General features: G+C 39.1%; 1 protein-coding gene across 1 annotated transcript in view; it reads left to right on the top strand.

The window, feature by feature from the left end:
* The window catches only part of LOC114200578 (uncharacterized), a 52,489-nt gene that overhangs the window by 31,400 nt on the left and 424 nt on the right, over positions 1-20,665 (top strand). The window contains exons 9-16 of the mRNA XM_088027068.1: positions 327-401; positions 9,210-9,349; positions 11,937-13,750; positions 14,145-14,249; positions 18,234-18,283; positions 19,627-19,681; positions 19,763-19,905; positions 20,000-20,118. Coding sequence (XP_087883194.1) covers positions 327-401; positions 9,210-9,349; positions 11,937-13,750; positions 14,145-14,249; positions 18,234-18,283; positions 19,627-19,681; positions 19,763-19,905; positions 20,000-20,102 — 2,485 coding nt within the window. The 3' untranslated portion in view covers positions 20,103-20,118. The remainder of the gene's footprint in view (positions 1-326; positions 402-9,209; positions 9,350-11,936; positions 13,751-14,144; positions 14,250-18,233; positions 18,284-19,626; positions 19,682-19,762; positions 19,906-19,999; positions 20,119-20,665) is intronic.

The following is a 20,665-nucleotide window of genomic DNA, read 5'->3' as shown; positions in this document are numbered from 1 at the left end:
GAAATATCATTTGTCTCAAAAAGCAAAGTGGAATAAGATGTACATTATTTTTAAAAAAAAGATTAATCAAGAGAGGTGGATGCAATTGAGAATGAGAAGTAGGATAATGGTAAAAAGAGATTGTACTGTTCATCACCACGGGGATTAATTTGATGATGCACATAAATTTAAATTTCTTCAATAAATGTTCTCTGAAATTATTGTCCATAGCAAGTTAACTCTTGAGCTGGCTTGACGGAATTTAACTAATCACATGTTGTTAAGTCTCCTTTTAAGTATAGAATTTTTGTGTTGGGTATCATTCATGTTTGGACTTTCTCCTTCAGAGACATGGGAACAACACAGGTGTCACTTCCAACAATTGAGAGCATCCTCATGATGACCCTTGAATTGGAAAAACTGTAAGTTGATTTTTCTTATGTTTATTTTCACTTAGTTGTTTATGTTTGTTTTATTCTTTTCTTAAGTCAGATTTATTGAGGTATAATTTTCATTAAATAAAACTTACTCTTTTTAAGTATACCGTTTGATGAGTTTTGGCAAACATATAGTTACGTAACCACCACCACATCTGAGATACAGAACATTTTTGTTTGCAGTCAGTCCCCTTTTCCCACCATCAGCCCCTGGCAGCCACCAGCCTCATTTTTGTCCCTGAGGTTTTGCCTTTCCCACCATGTCTTATAAATGAAATCATACAGTATGTAGTCTTTTGTGATTGGCTCCTGTCACTCAGCATAATCCTTTTGAGATTCATCCAGCTTGTTGCATCTATCTGCAGTTCATTCCTTTTTATTGCTGAGTAGTATTCCAGTTGTATGGATACACAAGTTTGTTTATGCATTCATCAGTTAATGGACATTTGAGTTGTTCTTAGTTTTTTGGCTATTATGAATAAAGCTGCTAAAAGCAGTCACGTGCAGGTCTTTGTGTGAGCGTATGTTTTCATTTTGGGGGAGGTAAAATACTTAATGGTAGGATGGCTTCATCATATGCTAAGTGTATATTTAACTTTTTAAGAAACTGCTTACCTGGGGGCACCTGGGTGGGTCAGTCGGTTAAGTGTCCGACTCTTGATATCGGCTTAGATCATGATCTCAGGGTCGTGAGATCAAGCTCCCAGTTGGGCTCCACACTGAATGTGGAGCCTGCTTAACATCCTCTTTCTCCCTCTTCCTCTCTCCGCACCTCCTCACCCCTGGCTCATATGCACCCACGTGTGTGCTCTCTCTAAAAATATATTTGACAGAGAGAGAGACAGCGAGAGAGGGAACACAAGCAGGGGGAGTGGGAGAGGGGAAGCAGGCTTCCCGCTGAGCAGGGAGCCCGATGCGGGGCTCGATCCCAGGACCCTGGGATCATGACCTGAGCCGAAGGCAGCTACTTTAACCACTGAGCCACCCAGGCGCCCCATGTACAGATACCTTTTTAAATGATGTGTCCTTCAAATCCATTTTTTCTTTTCCTTTTCTTTTTTTTTTTGACATTTATTTATTTATATTAGACGAAGAGAGAGAGTGAGTGAGTGTGGTGGGGGGAGAGGCTGGAGGAGATAGAGAGAGAGAATCTCAAGCAGACGCCCCGCCAAGCACGGAGCCTGACTCAGGGCTCAATCCCACAAGCCTGAGACCCTAACCTGAGCCAAAATCAAGAGTTGGACACTCAGCCAACTGAGCCACCCTGGCACCCCCAAATCCATTTTTTAATTGGATACATATTACTGAGTTTTAAGAGTATGTTATATATTCTGGAAAAAGTCCTTTCTCTCAGATAGGTGTTCAGCAAATTTCTCGCCGGTTGTAGTTTGTCTTCATTCTGTTCTATCTCTGAAGACCAGAAGTTTTTAATTTTTAAATTTTGATGAACTCACCTATTTCACCCATCCTCCCACCCCCTGTCCTCTCTGGTATCCATCACTTTGTTCCCTATAATTAAGAGTCTGTTCCTTGATTTGTCTCTCTCTTTCTCGATTCGTCTCTCTCTTTTTTTCCCTTTGCTCATTTTTTGTTGTTTCTTAAATTTCACATATAAGTGAAATCGTATGGTATTTGACTTTCTCTGACTGACTGACTTCACTAACATTATACTCTCTAGCTCCATCCATGTTGTTGCAGATGACAAGAGTTCATTCTTTTTTATGGTTGAATAATATTCCATAATTTATATATATGAATCTTCTCTTTATCCGTTTATCTATCAATGGACACTTAGGTTACTTCCATAATTTGGCTCTTATAAATAAGGCTGCAATAAACATAGAGATGCGTGTATCCCTTTGAATTAGGGTTTTTGTATTCTTTGGTTAAATACCCAGAAGTACAATTAGTGGATCATAGAGTAGTTCTATTTTTAATTTTGTGAGGAACCTCCATACTGTCTTCCTCAGTGGCTGCATCAGTTTGCATTCCCACCAACAGTGGTGGTTCCTATTTCTCCATATCCTCACTAGAATTTGTTGTTTGTGGTTTTTATTTTAGCCATTCTGACAGATGTGAGGTTGATATCTCATTGTGGTTTTGATTTGCATTTTCCTGATGATGAGTGATGTTGAGCATCTTTTCATGTGTCTGTTGGCCATCTGTAGGTCTTCTTTAAAAAAAAAAAGATTTTATTTATTTATTTGTGAGAGAGCACAAGCTGGGGGAGAGACGGAGGGAGAGGGAGAAGCAGACTCCCCGCTGAGCAGGGAGCACCCTGTGGGGCTTGATCCCAGGGCCCTGAGATCATGACCTGAGCTGAAGGTGAACCTTTAACCGACTGAACCACCCAGGTGCCCCTGTGTGTCCTCTTTGGAGAAATGTCTGTTCATGTCTTCTGCCCATTTTAATTGGATTGTTTGGGGGGTTTTTTGGTGTTGAGCTGTATAAATTCTTTATATATTTTGGATACTTAACCTTTATTGAATATGTCACTTGCAAATATCTTCTCCCATTCAGTAGGTTGTCTTTTAGTTTTGTTGATTGTTTCCTTTACTATGCAGAAGCTTTTTATTTTGATGTAGTCCCAATAGTTTGCTTTTGTTCCCCGTGCCTCAGGAGACATATTTAGAAAGATGTTGTTAAAGCCAATATCAGAGAAATTACTGCCTGTGCTCTCTTCTAGGATTTTTATGGTTTTAGGTCTCACATTTAGGTCCTTCATCCATTTTGAGTTTACTTTTGTATATGGTGTAAGAAAGTGGTCCAGTTTCATTCTCTTGCACATAGCTGTCCAGTTTTCCCAACAACATTTTTTGAAGAGACTGTCTTTCTCCTTGCATATTCTTGCCTCCTTTGTCGAAGATTAATTGACCATATAATTGTGAGTTTGCTTCTGGGCTTTCTGGTCTGTTCCATTGATCTATGTGTCTATTTTTGTGCCAGTACCATACTCTTTTGATTACTACAGCTATGTAATATAACTTGAATTGTGGAATTGTGATATCTCCAGTTTTGTTTTTCTTTTTCAATATTGCTTTGGTTATTCAGGGTCTTTTGTGGTTCATACAAATTTTATGATTGTTCTAGTTCTGTGAAAACTGCTGTTGGAATTTTGATAGGGATTGTATTAAATCTGTAGATTGCTTTGGGTAGTAACCATAGATCTGCTTTCTGTTACTCAAAATTGGGTTGCATTTTCTAGAATGTTATATAAATGGAGTCATGTGGTAAGTACTCTTTTCTAACTGGCTTCTTTCATTCACCGTAATTATTTTGATTCATCCATGTTGTTATGTATATCAATAATTCATTTTTATTGTTGAATAGTATTCCATTATATGAATATGCCACAATTTATCTGCTCACCATTGATGGACATTTGATTTGTTCCAATTTTTGGCTATTAAAAATAAAGCTTCTATGTGTGTACAAGTCTTTATATGGATACATACTTCCATTTCTCTTGGGGTAAATACCTGGAAGTGGATGGCTGGTTCCTATGGTAAGGGTGTGTTTAAGTTTTTAAAAAACTATTTTCCACAGTGGTTGTACCATTTTACATTCCCACCAGCAGTGTATGAGGTTTCCATTTTCTTCACATGTTTGCTAATACTTGCTATAGTAAGTGTTTTTAATTTTAGACAGCTGAACAGGTGTATAGTGGCATCTCAGTGTGGCTTTTATTTGCATTTCCTTTATAATTAATGATGTCAGATATCTTTTCATATGCTTATTTGTCTTTTGCCTACATTATTATTGAATTTGGAGAGTTCTTTATATATTCTGGAAAGAAGTCCTCTATCAAATATGTAATTTACTAAGTATTTTCTCCCATTTTGTAGCTCGTATTTTCATTCTCTTAAGGGTGTCTTTGGCAAGATAGAAATTCTTAATTTTGATGGTGTCCAATTTATCCATCTTTTTTTGTAGGCTATGCTTATGGTGTCATATCTAAGAAATCTTGCCCAACACAAGGTCTCCTGTGTTTTCTTTGAGACGTTTATAGTTTTCGGTTTTATATTTAGATCTTTGAACCAATTTGAGTTCATTTCTATATATGGTTTGGATTGATGTTTGCTTTTTTGCATATGGATATCCAGTAGTTCCAGCACCATTTGTTGGAAAGACTATCCTTTCTCCACTCAACTGCCTTGGAACCTGAAAATAAGTTATCCATATCTCTTTCCTTCTGGACTTTCTATTCTGTTTCTTTGATCTGTTTGTCTAAATTTATACTAATATCACAAAGTCTTGAAAGTGTAGCTTCATAAGTCTTGTAATCTGGTAGCGTTAGTCCTCCAATTTTGTCTTCTTTTTCAAAGTTGTTTTGGCTATTCTAGGAGCTTTACATTTCCATATGAATTTTAGCATTAGCTTGCCAATTTCTACAGACAAGTCTGGTGGGATTTTTATCTGTAAATCAATTTGGGGAGAATTGACATGTTAACAATACTGAATCTTCTGATCCATGAACACTTTATGTCTCTTCATTTATTTAGGTCTTCTTTAATTTTTCCCCGGAATATTTTATAGTTTTCAGTGTGTAAGCCTTTTACATCTTTTCAGACTTTTCTAAGTATTTTATACTTTGGATGCTATTTTTTAATGATGAAATTTTTTAAAATTTCAATTTCTAATTGTTTATTGCTAGGTATTAGAGATAAATTAATTTTTTGTATATTGATCTTTTATCCTACAAACTTGAGAAATTCATTTATTAGTTCTAGTATCCTTTTTATAGAGTCCATCAGGTTTTCCCCATAGATAATCATTTTATCTGCCCATAAAGATAGTTTTGCTTCTTCCTTTCCGTTTTGAATACCTTTTATTTCTTTTTCTTGCTGTATTGCGCTGACTGGAACCTTCAGTGTACTATCAAATAGAAGTCATGAGAGAAGACTTCCTTGCCTTTGTCCTGATCTTGGAGAGAAAGCATTTGTCTTTCACTATTAAATATGATGTTCGGGTTTTTTCTGTAGAAGTCTCTTATCAAGATGAAGTTTCCTTCCATTCCTAGTTTGCCAAGGGCTTTTTTTTTTTAATTTGTAATCACGAATGGATGTTAGATTTGTCAGATACTTTTTCCCCATCTATTACAATGATTGTATAATTTTTTTAGCTTATTAACTTGGGTAAATTACATTGATTTTCAAATATTAAACCAATCTTGCAATCCTGAGATAAACCCCACTTCGTAATGTAACATCTTTTCATATATTGTTGGATGTGATATAGTAAAATTTTGTTTAGAATTTTGTATCTGTGCTCATGAGAGATATTGGTCTGTTGTTTTCTTTTCTTGTAATGTCTTTGTCTAGTTTTGATAAAGCAAAAGTTGGCCTTAAAAATGAGTTGGGAAGCTTTCCCTTCTCTTCAATTCTCTGGTAGAGTTTGTGTAGAATTGGCATTATTTCTTCCTTAAATGTTTGGTAGAATTCACCAGTGAAGCATGTGGGTTTGAAGCTTCTATGTGAGAAGGTTGTAAACTACACATTCTATTTCTTTAGTAGTGCTATTTAACTTACATCTTTATTTTTGAGTAGTTTATGTCTTTAAGGACTCTGTCCATTTCATTCTGAATTTATTGATATGAATTAGTTTATAATATTCCCTTATTATCCTTTTAATATATATAGAATTTGTATTGATGTCACCCCTCTCGTTTGTGTTGTTGAAAATTTGTGTCTTCTCTTGTCTTTTCTTGATCAATATGGCTAGAGGTATATCAGTTTTATTTATCTTCTCCAAAAACTGTCTTTTCATTTCACTGACCTCTCCATTTTTCTGTTTTCCATTTTATTTCTGCCTTGATCTTTATTATGCTATTTCTTCTCCTTACTCAGTGATTAATTTTCTTTTTCTAGTTTCTTAAAAGTGGACGCTGAGGAAGCTGAACACTGTGTTAGCAACATCCCACATGTTGACATGTTTTCAGTTTCAGTCAGTAAAAAGAAATAGTTCTTAATTTCCCTTTTGCTTTCTTTTACCCACAGGGTTACTGAGAAATGTATTGTTTAGTTTCCACATATTTGGAGATTTTTCAAATCTGTTAATTTCTAATTTAATTCTATTGTGGTCACAGAACATATGTTGAATAACTGAAATCCTTTTAAATTTATTGAGTCTTGTTTTATATCCATGTATTCTGGTAATAGATGAGAATATGGTCTATTTTGGTAAATATTATGTGTCTACTTGAAAAAAATGTGTATTCTGATGTTGGGTGGAGTGATCTATAAATGTCAATTAGATCAAGTAGGTTGATAGTGTTCAAGTCTGCTATATCTTTACTGATTTTTTATATTTTTTTCTGTCAATTATTGAGAGAGGGGTATTGAAATCTCCAACTATAATTGTGTATTTATTTGTTTCTCTTTGCCATTCTCCTTAATATATTTTGAAGTTCTTTTATCAGATGCATAAATATTTAGGTTATGTCTTTTTTATTAGTTGCCATTTCTATCATGATGGAATAACCTCCTTTATCCTGGTGATATTCTTTGCTGAAATTGACTTTGTCTTATAGTAATATAACCACTCAAGGTTCCTTTTGATTTGTGTTAGCATAGCATAATTTTTTCCGTACTTTTAACCTACTTGTATCTTTCTATTGAAGATCATTCTTGTAGACAGCATGTAGTTTTGGCTTGTGCTTTTTTTATCTGGTGTGACAACTCTATCTTTTAATTAGGGTGATTATACCATTTATATTTAATGTAATTATTTCTATGATTACATTTAAAGCTACTGTCGAATATTTTCTATGTGTCCCACCTGTCCTTTGTTTCGTTTTGTTTCTCTTTTTCTTCCTGCTTTTGCGTTGACCGAGTACCTTTTTTTATTTTATTTGTTGACTAATTAGCTACAACTCAGGTTTTGTTATTTTAGTAGTTGCTTAATGGTTTGTAGTGTTCATCTTTAACTTACCACAGTCTATCTTCAAATGATATTATATGATTTTGTGATTGGTATAAGAACCTTACAATACATAGCATACTTCCATTTTTCCCCTCCTGGCCTTTGTGCTATTGTTTTCATACATTTTACTTTTACATCACACCATATTATTTTTTTTGTTTAACCAATAAGTTAACTCTTTTATTGAAGTATAGTTGATGTAATATTAAATTAGTTTCAGATGTACAACATAGTGGTTCAACAATTATATACATTATGAAATGCTCACCACAATAAGTGTATTACAGTATTATTGACTGTATTCCCTACATTGTACTTTTCATCCAGTGACTTATTTATTTTATAACTGGAAGTTTGTACCTCTTAATCCTTTTCACCTATTTTGACCTTATCCCCACCCTCTCCACTTTAGCAACCAGTTTGTTCTCCATATTTTAGAGTGTGTTTCTCTATTTTTTGTTGTTTGTTCATTTGTTGTTTTTTTTAATTCTACATATAAGTGAAATCACATTGTATTTGGATATTTAAATAGTAAGAAAAGCCTTATATATTTACCTATGTAGTTACCAGTTCTAATGTTCCTCACTCTTTTGTGTGGATCCACGTTTCCATCTGGTATCATTTTCCTTCCGCTTAAAACTATTTCCTTTAGCACTTCTACAGTGTAAGTCTACTAGCGATGAATTCTTTCAGTTTTTGCATGTCTCAGATAGTCTTTGTTTTGCTTTTGTTTTTGAAAGATCTGAATATAGAATATTAGCTTGATAGTTGTTGGGTCCCCTCTCTTCACTGCTTTAAAGACATTGCTCTACTGAGTTCCATTATTTCCAACAAGAAATATGTTGTCATTATTATCTTTGTTTCTCTATACGTTGTGTGTGTGTTTTTTTCCTTTGGCTGCTTTTAAGATGTTCTCTTTATTGATGGTTTTGAGTAGTTTGATTATGATGTGCCTTCATGTAGTTTTGTCCATGTTTCTTGTGCTTAGAGTTTATTGACCTTCTCGGATTTGTGGGTTTATTGGGTTTGCCTGTTTGGAAAATTTTAGGCTATTATTTTTTCAAAATTTCTTATATTTCCTCTCCTTCATTCACTCTAAGTACACATATATTAGGCCACTTGAAGTTGTTGCACAACTCACTGAGTTCAGTAGAGGCATGGGTTTTTTAGTGTGGGTTTTTTTAACATATGAAACACAGTTATAACTTTTTTAAAAAAATTCACTTATTTGAGAGAGAGAGAGCATGAGCGGGTGGGGCAGAGGGAGAGGGAGAGATCATCTCAAGCAGACTTCACGCTGAGCTAGGAGCCCAATGTGGGGCTTGATCTCATGACCCTGAGATCGTGACCTGAGCTGAAACCAAGAGTCAGATGTTTAACTGACCGCACCACCCACGCACCCCAGTTACAACAACTTTTTAAATGTCGTTGTCTGCTAATTGTAACATCTGTGTAGATTATGGGTTAGTTTTGATTGATTGCTTTCTATCTTCAGTATGGGTCATATTTTAGACTTATTCAGACTCTTGTTAGAAATCTACCCTCTTCCTGTGTGCTCTCAAGCCAAAGGGAGACTTTTGGGTTGGAAGGAGATACTTCTGAATTCAACTACAGATCAGTGCCACCCAGTTCTCATCTCTATCTTATTCTAGGCATACCATACCCCCTACCATCCTTACCTTTCTGTGGACACCTCTGTCCTTCTATTTATTTACAATATTCAAGAGCAGCAGTGGGCCAACTGGTCCCTACCCAAACATCCAGGCCACATGCCTCAAGAATTCCTTTTTGCACAGCCCTGTGATGCCCTTGGCCTGCCTACTCAAGTAACTCCTTTACCACTAATTTAATTCTCTGTGTTTCCATGTATAGGATTTTACCTAGCCGTATGGCCTGCTGTCTCTGCCAATTCAAAAATAATATTGAGGTTGTCTGCAAGACAGTCAAGCTGCATTGTGACAGTGAATGTCTGACAAATGCCACACATTGTGGTGAGTCTGAATTGCCTCATGGTAAATTTTTAAATTTTTATTTTATTTATGTTTTTTTTATTTTTAATCAACCATGATAAAATTTTTAACTAATGATGTCATTGCATTATTTTTATTCATTCAGAGTCAAATCCCTAAATCTCTCTTTTGTTAAGAAAGATTTATTTATTTATTTGAGAGAGAGAGAGCACGCGAGTCGAGGGAGGGGCAGAGGGAGAGAATCTCAAGCAGACTCCCCGCTGAGTGCGGAGCCCAGCGCGGGGCTCGATCCCATGACCTTGAGATCATGACCTGAGCCAAAACCAATAGTCGTATGCTTGAGCCACCCAAGCACACCTCAGATCTCTAAATTTCTAAGAACTATTCCTTTGTTAAAAGTCAGATTCTCAGTTATGTTATTAAATTAATTACCCCCAACTGAAAAGTTGTTGATAGAGTGCCTCACAGTTTGTAAACTGATTTTATATGCATTAGATCTCAGGTGCCCTTTGTCTTATAGGACAGGTGAAGATACATTTTTATTTTGTTTATTTTTACAAGTAATATACTATAAGAGTAAAAGTGGTGCTGATTTATAAAAAAGTGTTATTCAGAGCCTGAGACTCTCTGTTCCCTAACCAGAAGCTGCTACCTTCTAATGGATAGAGAGGGCTCATCAAAAGGAATGAGATCTTGCCATTTGCAACGACGTGGATGGAACTGGAGGGTGTTATGCTGAGTGAAATAAGTCAATCAGAGAAAGACATGTATCATATGACCTCACTGATATGAGGAATTCTTAATCTCAGGAACAAACTGAGGGTTGCTGGAGTGGTGGGGGGTGGGAGGGAGGGGGTGGCTGGGTGAGAGACGTTGGGGAGGGTATGTGCTATGGTGAGCACTGTGAATTGTGCAAGACTGTTGAATCACAGATCTGTACCTCTGAAACAAATAATGCAATATATGTTAAGGGAAAAAAAAAAGAAGAAGATAGCAGGAGGAGAAGAATGAAGGGGAGTAAGTCGGAGGGGGAGACGAACCATGAGAGACGATGAACTCGAAAAAACAAACTGAGGTTTCTAGAGGGGAGGAGGGTAGGGGGATGGGTTAGCCTGGTGATGGGTATTAAAGAGGGCACATTCTGCCTGGAGCACTGGGTGTTATGCACAAACAATGAATCATGGAACACTACATCAAAAGCTAATGATGTAATGTATGGTGATTAACATAACAATGAAAATTTAAAAAAAAGATAGAGAGGGCTCTTCTATTCTTGGATTGTCCAACTCTGAACTTGTTCTGAATCTTAAGCTTTTCTGTCTAAAAACACTCAGGTGCTTTTAAGTATTTTTCTGTATACTATGTTTTATTGGCACTAACTTGATGACTTCCAAAATGTGCTTTTGCACTTGGATAGCTGGAATACAGGTCCTTATCAATGATCTAGGGTACATCAGAAATAATACTAAAAAAAAAAAAAAGAAATAATACTTTGCTACTTCTGTAAGTAAGTACAGTGTTGCTTATTTTTCAAAACAATTTTTTTACCAATTATATTACTCCCTTCTCCCTTAGAGGTGGGTAGAATAGGCATGTGTAATCTCCGTTTACAGGTGAGGAAGACTGTGATCAGAGGTGTTAAGTGCTGTAGCCTAGCACTCAAGTGTCTCATTTTGCACTCTCGGCAAGCCTGTTGCTCCTCCTTTCTCGTGACCCTTATTACCTCCTCCTCTGACCCTCACCACCACCACTAAAAATACTTCCAGATCTTCTGGAAAAGAAACCCAGCAGCACAATGCTGTGCCATCTATACAAGCTGTGCACCTGACCTTCAGATAGTTGGAAGCTCTGAACAGTTCCCTAAATAAAGCAAGAAATATTAGAAATGAGAGTGAAGTAGGCATCTGGCAAAAGATTCTTTATCCCTTCTGCATGTTAAAACCTCAAGTATCATTCCATTGATTTATTGAACATTCCACATTGACATATCTCTCACACCTGGGAAATATCTTAACCTAGACCCCAGATCCCTGCCCAAATTTAAGCAAAGAGCCAGGGTGGACATAGTGGGTTTTTTTCTGTTTAGAGCTTATGTTATGTGAGCTGCAATATATGGGAGCAGAGACCAAGCAAAGGAATTGGTGGGTAGGTAGAGAGGGCATGTCCAGATGAGGACCTGCTAACAGTGGGTGTTGTCATGGGCATCTGTGATGGCAGCAAGAACACAAGCATGCTGAAGAGTGCAGGCAGGAAGCATCTGAAGCAGAACAGGATGGGGTATATGAATGCCAGGAGTCACATTAGATCTGCACACAGTTTAGCTGAGTGTCTTCCAGCCTTGACTTTTTTTGAGTACTGCACAGTCGAGCCTTTGGGGACCCATGGAATAATCCCAAATACAGTTATTCACACTATGGATGGTTCTGAGTAAATAGCTGCTTTTTCAAAAAATACCCTTTTCTCCTTTTGTTGTTGCCAATCAGAGATTCAAGTTTGAGTTTGTCTCCTCTCTAAATGGTACTCAAATATTTGTCGATTCTTAATTTATTTGGGATGTATGACTGTGGACTGACAAAAAGCTATACTATCAGTCTTTCATTATCAAAACTAGTCTCTTCTTTGTTGACAGATGAAGAATTATCTGTAAGGAACGCAGAAGGATCATTCACGAAGGTATTGAAATCCCGGAAGAAGAGCACCAGTACTGAGCTGACGATTGAGCCAGAGAAGGCATCCTCAGACAAAAATGGCGTCAGTTTAGCCTTTCTGAATGAGCAGCTAGACTTTAATGATGAAAGTGATGTTATTAGTGCGCTGAATTACATATTGCCTTATTTCTCAGAGGGAAATCTAGAAGATGTAGAATCAACGTTATTACCATTCATTAAACTTCTGTTTTCAAATGTGCAAGATGGAGACAAGCCCATGGGTCCCTTGACAAACAACACAGGGAACACTTCTCTTAAACCTGGACCCAACAATTCAACTTACAAAAATAAACTGAGGAAACTCTATTCTCTAGAAAATTTATTAGATGCAGAAATTCAAGAAAAAATTGATGAGGTGAAAAAGAAAGAAAAAACTGCCATGCTTATACATTCCGGCCTTTTCGGTCCCAAATTCAAACGCCAAATCTTTCCAAAGAAATTGGAAACTACCCAAGCACAGGAAAAGAGCCTCGCCAAGGCTGAGAGTGTAGGGAAAAAGATGCTGAGAGTAAAAAAGGTTATCAAGGGCCCAAAGGGCCTAAAGAGAAGGCACTTCAAACAAGTGGGCAATCAGAGAAACTGGCGGCAACAGAATGCCCAGCCATTTGTGGAGAATAGGGCCAAAGAAAGAAGGGTCAGTAGACCGTCCCCAAGGGAGCTGGAGCAGCTTCACATGGCGCAGAGGCCCAGGAAATTAGTGGGAGACTCCTTCAATACGGAGCCTTCGTTCATAAAGGAGCACAAGGCAGCAGTCTCTTCGTTCGTGAAACAATACTCCTTGGGCAGGCCTTCTGCCTCCACTGCTCCAAAATCCCTACCTGAGGTGAAAAACAAATCAAAAGACTTAACCTACACCATTTTTGTTTTAGAGGATGCAAATGCTAGAGTTAGGAATATGAAGGCTTCTAAACCAGTCTCACATTCCAGAAAAAAGTACCTCTTTCATAAAACTCGCTCACGTGTGGTCCACAGAGCACCCAAGGCCAAGCTGAGTCGAAAATTCAGAAAGAAAAGTCCTCTCAGTAATAGGCTGATGCTTGCAAAGAGGCCTCCATTCTCTGCCATCAGGAGCCTCGTAAATTCCCCTTCACGGGAGGCTTTTTCATCTTCAGGAGAACTAAGTTCTCAGGAAAATCCCTTTCCAGAATTATTAACTCCTTCAGAGCCTTTTAGACAAAACACTACTGTAGAAAACAGTACTGCACAGAATGTTTCTGAGAACCCTATTTCTACAAGAAACATGACTGTGCCAGAACAAACCCTCTTTGAATTCAGGAACCATAAGAATCTTTCCAGTGCATATTCTACAGCCACCACAGACAACTTTATGCCAACTGTTAAACAAACCAATGAAACACGATGGATATACAACAGCACGGGCACTGAATTGCCCCCGAAGCCCACAGGCTTCACTGTGTCGAAGCTTTCAGCTCCAGGTGACCTATTTGAAATTCAGCTAAACCAGCAGCTACGGTCCCTCGTCCCGAACAACGACGTGAGAAGGCTCATTTCTCACGTTATCCGGACTTTGAAAATGGACTGCTCGGAGACCCACGTGCAACTGGCCTGTGCCAAGCTCATCTCCAGAACAGGCCTCCTGATGAAGCTTCTCAGTGAGCAGCAAGAAGTAAAGGTGTCCAAGGTAGAGTGGGATACGGACCAATGGAAGACTGAGAACTACATCAATGAGAGCACAGAAGTCCAGAGCAAACGGAAAGGGCAGGAGTCCAGTGAGGTGAGGAAAACTCCTACAACATGGGATCTGGACTTTGAGTCAGTTTAGGACATGCCATGAAAGCGCCCAAGGACAAAGGCCAGGGGGCTCCTAGTCTGGGTCTTGTCTTAGCCAGGTCACATTGGCTAAGACAGTGATCTGCCACTCTGCTCATTTAGACAAGAGTGCCACTATCCCCAGGGTAGACGAGAAGAGGACCTAACATACCAGATAAACGAAATTTTGAAGAAAAGGCTAATGATAAGATTACATAACACATTAGATTTGGTGTGTTCCTTAAGAACCTGTAAGCCGCTCATCTGAAAGAATGGGGTCTATTTTAGAGGAGCTGAAGAATAGTTAGCTTTCATCTTGTGCCTTTGTTTTCTAAAAAAATGATTCTTTATTTTTTTAGCTCACAAAAGAAGTTCCAGGTTATGGCTATAACAACAAACTCATCTTGGCAATATCTGTGACTGTAGTAGTGATGATTTTGATTATAGTTTTCTGTCTCATTGAGGTAAGGACAACTGTTAATTCAGATTTTATCTTTATAATAGATTCAGAACCCACAAACTGAAAATCAAAGCCACTTTCCCACCTACTACTACTTGATGTTCCTCTTCAGTCTGGAGGACTGAGATATGCTTTGTTCTCTTTTTGCAAAGTATATGCCAGGGAATTTTAAAGAAACCCCACTGACAGGAGATCTGTGGATTGTAACCAAGGCAACAAGCCATTAGACTGTTCTGAGACATTAAGTTTAAGGAGGCCAGAGTTGACATGATAGTAACATTTCTTCAACTCCAAATTATGTTGATTAGATGTACTCACCAGTCACTCTCAGACTACCACTGATTTCTTTCCTTGGCTGAAATGATGAGAGAGATAGTCTCCACCCTCCTGGAGCTATCGGTCATCCGAGAAAAAAGGACATGGCTTACAGATAAAAATGTCATCTTGTTGATTAATTAGATTTACTTAGCAGCTTTCTCCTCCACCGTGTAAGGTGTTATGTAACTAGGTTCAGTTAAAATACTGCAGCTAAAATCCTGCATCAGACTCTTCCAAAGCATGTCCTATTTATAGTCACCTGTTCCTGGAGCTTGCCTGTTTACCTTTTCTCCAATCCTATAATGACTCCTTACTTTTCCCAACAGGCAGGTGCTAAGGTTTTTAAAAGAATGATTTAACAAGTTGACAGTCTTGACTCTATCCTACCAATCCAACCTAATTTACCTTATCTACATTTTCTACTGTTGTGGCAGGCCTCCATTCCAACCAAAGCAGCCCCTCACCACACCCCAGTCACCCCATGCCCATTCCTGTTTCTGTCGGTGACTTTGCCCATCTGAAATTCCCTTAATTTGCTCTGCCTGTGGAAGTACCGTGAATCTCTCAAAAGCCAACTGAAGTTCATCTTTCTCCATAAAGCCTTCCCTGAATACTCCAGCGCTCCTGGTCCTAGTCCTTCTGTGAGATTTGTCACCATTTCTGAGGGTCTACAGTGATGCATTCCCCTCCCCTGATAACAAAAATAGGGTAAACAATTTTTTAAAAGGCAGCTCCCCAAGAGAGAAACACCAAGGTCAACACATGGAGCAGAGCAGAGCAGAGATATGTAAGGATCAAGTGGCTTCCTGGTTTATCAGACCTGAGTAAAACCTGACTGGATATATTAACTGCTAAAGAGAAACGTGTCTGTCTTCAGGAAGGTTGGTCGGTAGTAAAAACATAGAAATGGTGAAGAAGAGCCCAACATGGGCAGTGCCCATCCTAGGCTTGCCCAAGAGTAGGGACGGCACCTCAGGCAGCAGATGAAAGTCAGGCCCACTAGTGAGGCTGTGCCTGGCGGGGAGACGGATGGATCTGGCTACTTCAGTCCTTTCTGTTAAACACTGGATTCAGCTGGTTACTTTCCTTCTAATTCTCTTCTCACCAAATAGCCTTCTGATTGTGCTTCAGTGTGCCACGGAGGCCTGTGTCCATGGGAGGTAATTCCGAATCATGTAGACACAGATGCCCTATCTGTGGAACAGATATGTTTCTCATTGTCAAGTCCTAACCTGGCATTCTGATTTTGATCAATCCTGGGGCATTGATAAAGTGAGATTGCCTCTATAGGAAGAAGTGAGTTCGCTTTTGATGAGGACAGAGTCTGATTTCTGAGCCCAGGAGGCTAGGAACTGGCGTGGAGTCAGCTTACCAAGGTCTCTGGGAAGATAAAGCATTGGCCATTGTCCAGATAGTACCCTCTGCATCTCCAGGTGGCACGTGGCCTTTGGTTTTTAGGGAAGTTCTATAAATTCCTATTGCTGTTTTTAATTTCTTAACCTTGTGTTTGTATTTATGTGGTTTCATCATTTTGCCTCCCTACTTTGATGATAAGCTTTTCGACGACAGAGACCATGCAGTGTTTTTCGTTTAAGACAATAGTAGTGTTCATAGGAAGAGAGATGAGACATTATGTCAACTTCACAACGAGGAATAAGGCAGCCTAATATTTATTTGAAGTAGCATACAGAGTCCGGCAATGGACAGACCCATGTATTACTAGGACTTCTGAAATGTTACCTTTTAGTATTCAAACCAGCGGAAGAAAATAAATAAATGGTAATAGAACAACTGCTTCATTATTGGGGAGGAAAATAACAGCAGATACCCATTCCTCACCTTAAAACAAACATATTTCAGTAAATGTAAAAAAAAGAACACAACCCATAAAACCATTAGAAGAAAACAGAAGCAATATTTTTATCATCTGGTGGTGGAAAAGAGCTTTCTGACCCAACACCACAGGCAGAAACCTTTGATAGATTTGATCATCCTGTCTGTGACACCATTAGCAAACGTGGCACTGGTTTATGTCAAGCCTAGGAAGAAGAATTTTCCATATCTGATTTAATCCCCACAATCCTGTGATGACAATATTACCATCCCTCTTTGATAACTGAAAGAGGATGAGCTTAAGGGATGGCAAAACCCAAAGCAGAACCCCGTTCCGCCTGACTGCAGACCCCGTGCTCCGGTTCCACGTGTTCTGTCTCCTTAAAGATGAAAACACTGGCAAATATTTGAAACATTGAAATTCAATGAAAGCTCCCGAAAAGATTAATATATTTACTATAAAGAGAGTTTTATAAATCAATAGGAAGACCAGCAATCCAGGGAGGGTGAAGGGGGCAAGGACTATGAATGATGGGCAAGGACCTATCTGCCAGTCCTCTCCTCACGCCTTCTGGGATGTGGGTCTTGTTAACGAGGCCTCTGTTGCCTCTATGCTGGTTTCTTCTATGCTCTCCTAACATTTGTTGTCATTTATATTTTTTAATATGGATAGAATCCGTTTTGTTTTTTGGTATGGTTGAGGTGAGGGATCTAACTTTTTTCTTCTCCCTACCTAAAGATCCAGTCACTTTAAAATCTTTTATTGAATGGTTCATTCATTCTTCACTGATCTAAAATACTATTTTTATCTGGACTCTTATCAATCCAGTTTTCTTTCCCTGTACCAGTATCACACTATGTACTTAATTCCGGTTGCCTTATAATAACATATTTTGATGTCTGCTAGGGTAAGCTCCTGCTCTTTGGTCTTCTTTTTCATACATTTCATACCTAGGCTTGCATATTTTCTCCACCAAATGTCAGCTGGCCAGTTTTTGTTAAAAAACAAAACAACTATCTTGAGATTTGAATAGGATTGTTTTGAATTTGTAGGTTAATTCGAGGAGAACTGCCATCTTTGCAACATTCTAGGAACATGGTATCTCACATCATGTACTCATTTCTTCTTAATGTCCTTCAGAAGAGTTTTAATATTTTCATCTCATAAGCCTTACCCATTCTTTGCTATAAGTTCATTCCTAGGTACTTTATGCCTTTTATTGATATTGTAAACGAGATCATTCTTCCATTTGTTGACTAGTTATTTGTGGGATGTAGGAGAGCTATTGTGGTTTGCATGTTGAGCTCTTGACTTTGTATCTAGCCATCTTAGTGACTTCTCATACTTCAGTAAAATTGTAGTTGATTCTCTTGGGCCTTTTAGGTTGTCCATAATTTCATATGCAAATATGTTTTGTTTCTTCCTTTCCAATACTTCATTTTTCCTATTGCATTGATTAGGACCTCGTCAACAATGATGAATAGTAGCAGGAATAATAGGCATCCCACTCTTGTCTTTGACTTTGAAACAATGCTGCTGCTTAGCTTTCTGGTAGATGCTTTTCTTTTCTTTTCCTACCTCTAAGAGTTTTTATTAGAAATTACTTGTTGAATGTCATCTAAAACCGTCAATAAGACGTATTGCCAGCTACACACAAGATCCCAAGTTAGGTACAGTGGAAGAGTCATAGGACTATTAAGCAAACCGAATTCCTGTCCTCAAAAAAGTTACCATCTCACTGGCTAGGTAAGACTTAAAATACAAAGGAATGAATAAAGATTTGGAGGCAGTGGTCATCAAGATGGGTAACTGTGATCACGTTTCCTTCCAAAACAGATTTATTCTCACAGAGCAGCATCCGAGGAAGGTAAAGAAGGAAGGTCAAGGTAAATATGAGTCTGGCAATTGTTAAAGTAGAATTTTAGAACTAGATTTTAGAACTCTTCTCTATTTCAATCCCCTTGTTTTACGCCCAGGACACCACCAAAGGCAGAAAGAATACTTATTTGGCCTAATGCTTTGCCTGGATCCAGCAAAATTAGCTCCCCAGCCAAACCTGAGTTAGAATGAGACTGGCAGAGAGCATCTGCTGTCACCAGTCCTGTAAAGAAAGAGGGTGGAGGTGGGGAGGTGTTGGTTCCTGCTGGTAGTGAGCATCAGGCCTGGCCGGAGGCCTTCTCGGAGGCTCTGGGGAAAGGATAGGGAGGGCCACAAAGTCTTAGGCTAAGAGGGCTAGTCTTCAAGGCTGATGGAAGGCAAGATATATGGCTCCTTCCTGTAAAGTGGCAGGAAAACTTTTTCTTCCTCCTCCTCCTGGTTTTCGAGCCCCCACTCTCCATTCCCTTTGTGCAGACCCCATAGAATTGTAACGGGGAGAGGCCTTAGATAATAGTTTGTCTCTTCCTTTTATAATAAGGAAATGGAGAAGAAGAAAAGGAAGGTAAATTGCCCCGTGGTCATACAGCTAGTGAGTGTCAGAAGATGGTTGCTTTCCAGTTGGGCACTCCTCCTCTGATTACGCTGTTCTTGGGCTACAAGCTACATTTTATGTCACAATTCAGTACACACATACCGTAGAGACGTAAGCAGTTTCTAAGACAAACTTACTATATACTCTTTCTCTATAGTGTTTGTATTCAAAAAGAATATTTTGTGTTTTAGTGCTAGTTGTGACCTTTAAGCTGCTTTCACGACATACTCACTCATCAGTGACAGCCTGCAGTGTGAAAGTCAGGGAGCTAGGTATCTTTGCTGGTTGGACTCAGGCATTTTCTTGGTGCGATTCAACTTGCAGGATAAAGCAGCTAGGGAAATAGAAGCACCTCTCCTTCCCCCTCCCCAGGAAGTGATGTCTATGAGACTAAGTGCATAGGAGACCAATGTAAAATACCTCCGGAGAGTAAGGTGCTTCTGCCGTGCGACTGCACGGTTTGTTCACTGCACGAGGGCACTTGGCCAAGGGCCCAGGTGAGCGGGATGAAACTCCTGCCTATACTCCATGCCGAGGCACATACAAACATCTCCGACATTGTGGGGCCATTACAGACAGACATGGGAAAATTCTGGAAGCCCAGCATGCATGGGATTATTTTCAAGATCCCAGGCCTGTGGTGATTTTGCTTCCTGTGATTATGGACAGAGGTGTCCTAATAAGACCAGAGATGCACATTGTGAGAGGCATGGGAAATGGTATGAATCACTAATTGTCTGCGTGTGTGTTTCCTCCAAGGGGCTTCTTTCAATCCCTGCTGCGGAAGAGATGCTCAACAGAAAGTGAGAGTCAGGTAAACCTGAGCAGGGTAACGTCCTGTGGCTGGAGAGTGCAGGGGAAATGCAGAATTAACATCGTCCTTTCTGTTTTCTAGGAGGGCTTTTTCTGGAGAAGGCGGCCACTTTGGCTCCGGGACATGTACAGACCTCTCAATGCCACACGCAAGAAAAACATGGCACAGAAGCTGCATGACAGGGATTCTTCTGATGAGGATGAGATTTTCAACAAGAAACCGGGGTACCTGATTTGCAATTCTTACCTCAAATGAGTAAATTATGAAAAGTTGAATTGTTCCTCTGCAGAATAAAAGCCTTTGGTATTCTTTTCGCAGAGAGAAAAGTGAAGCCCCAGCAGAGAAGGCTCAGGCCACAGATTCCACCACTGAAGAGCTGGGTGACGAGAGCGAGACCCTCACCGAGATTGTCATCGAGTGAGCCCGTCCTGCCTCAGGTCGCCTACGAAGCTTATGTTCTGATATTGGTTTCTCAGCATTGCTTGTAAAATACTTATTTTTCTCCTATTAAAATGTATGAATTCATAACCAATTCTAGCCATGTGGTAAGGAATTAAAATGGAACTAGTTAAACATGTCCATCCAGGGAACAGCGGCCACAGGCGTGAGGAGCAGGACTGAAGCTGGAATCCCTCGTGGGAGCCAGTGTACTTCCACAAGAGCAGTGCAGGCAAAGGAGGATGAGTAGGGGCGTCGTTCTCTCGTTTCCCTGATCAAATCAGTCTCTGGAAACTGGAAAACATATATTCAGGGAATGTAGACTCTTAAATCAGTTAGCAGTTTATTCTGGTGCTCTCTCCCCTGGCTATTCACAACACGCTTGACCTCCTGCCCAGAGAGGACCATCTATTTCTGGCCCCTCTCATAAGGTCTTCGGCGTTGCCAGAATATTTGGATCACTGAGACTAGCTCCACTGCAGGGCTAAGCCCTGTCTTTCTTCCCAAGTACTCAAACTCATGCACACAATGTGTGCCCTGTCTTGG

This window comes from Eumetopias jubatus, unplaced genomic scaffold (genome assembly GCF_037043125.1).
Source record: "Eumetopias jubatus isolate StellerSeaLion01/CBP00866 unplaced genomic scaffold, mEumJub1_p1.0 scaffold_10, whole genome shotgun sequence".
In the NCBI taxonomy this organism is placed as follows: domain Eukaryota; kingdom Metazoa; phylum Chordata; class Mammalia; order Carnivora; family Otariidae; genus Eumetopias; species Eumetopias jubatus.
Note: the sequence above shows the minus strand (reverse complement) of the source record. Positions and strands in the feature narration are given on the sequence as shown.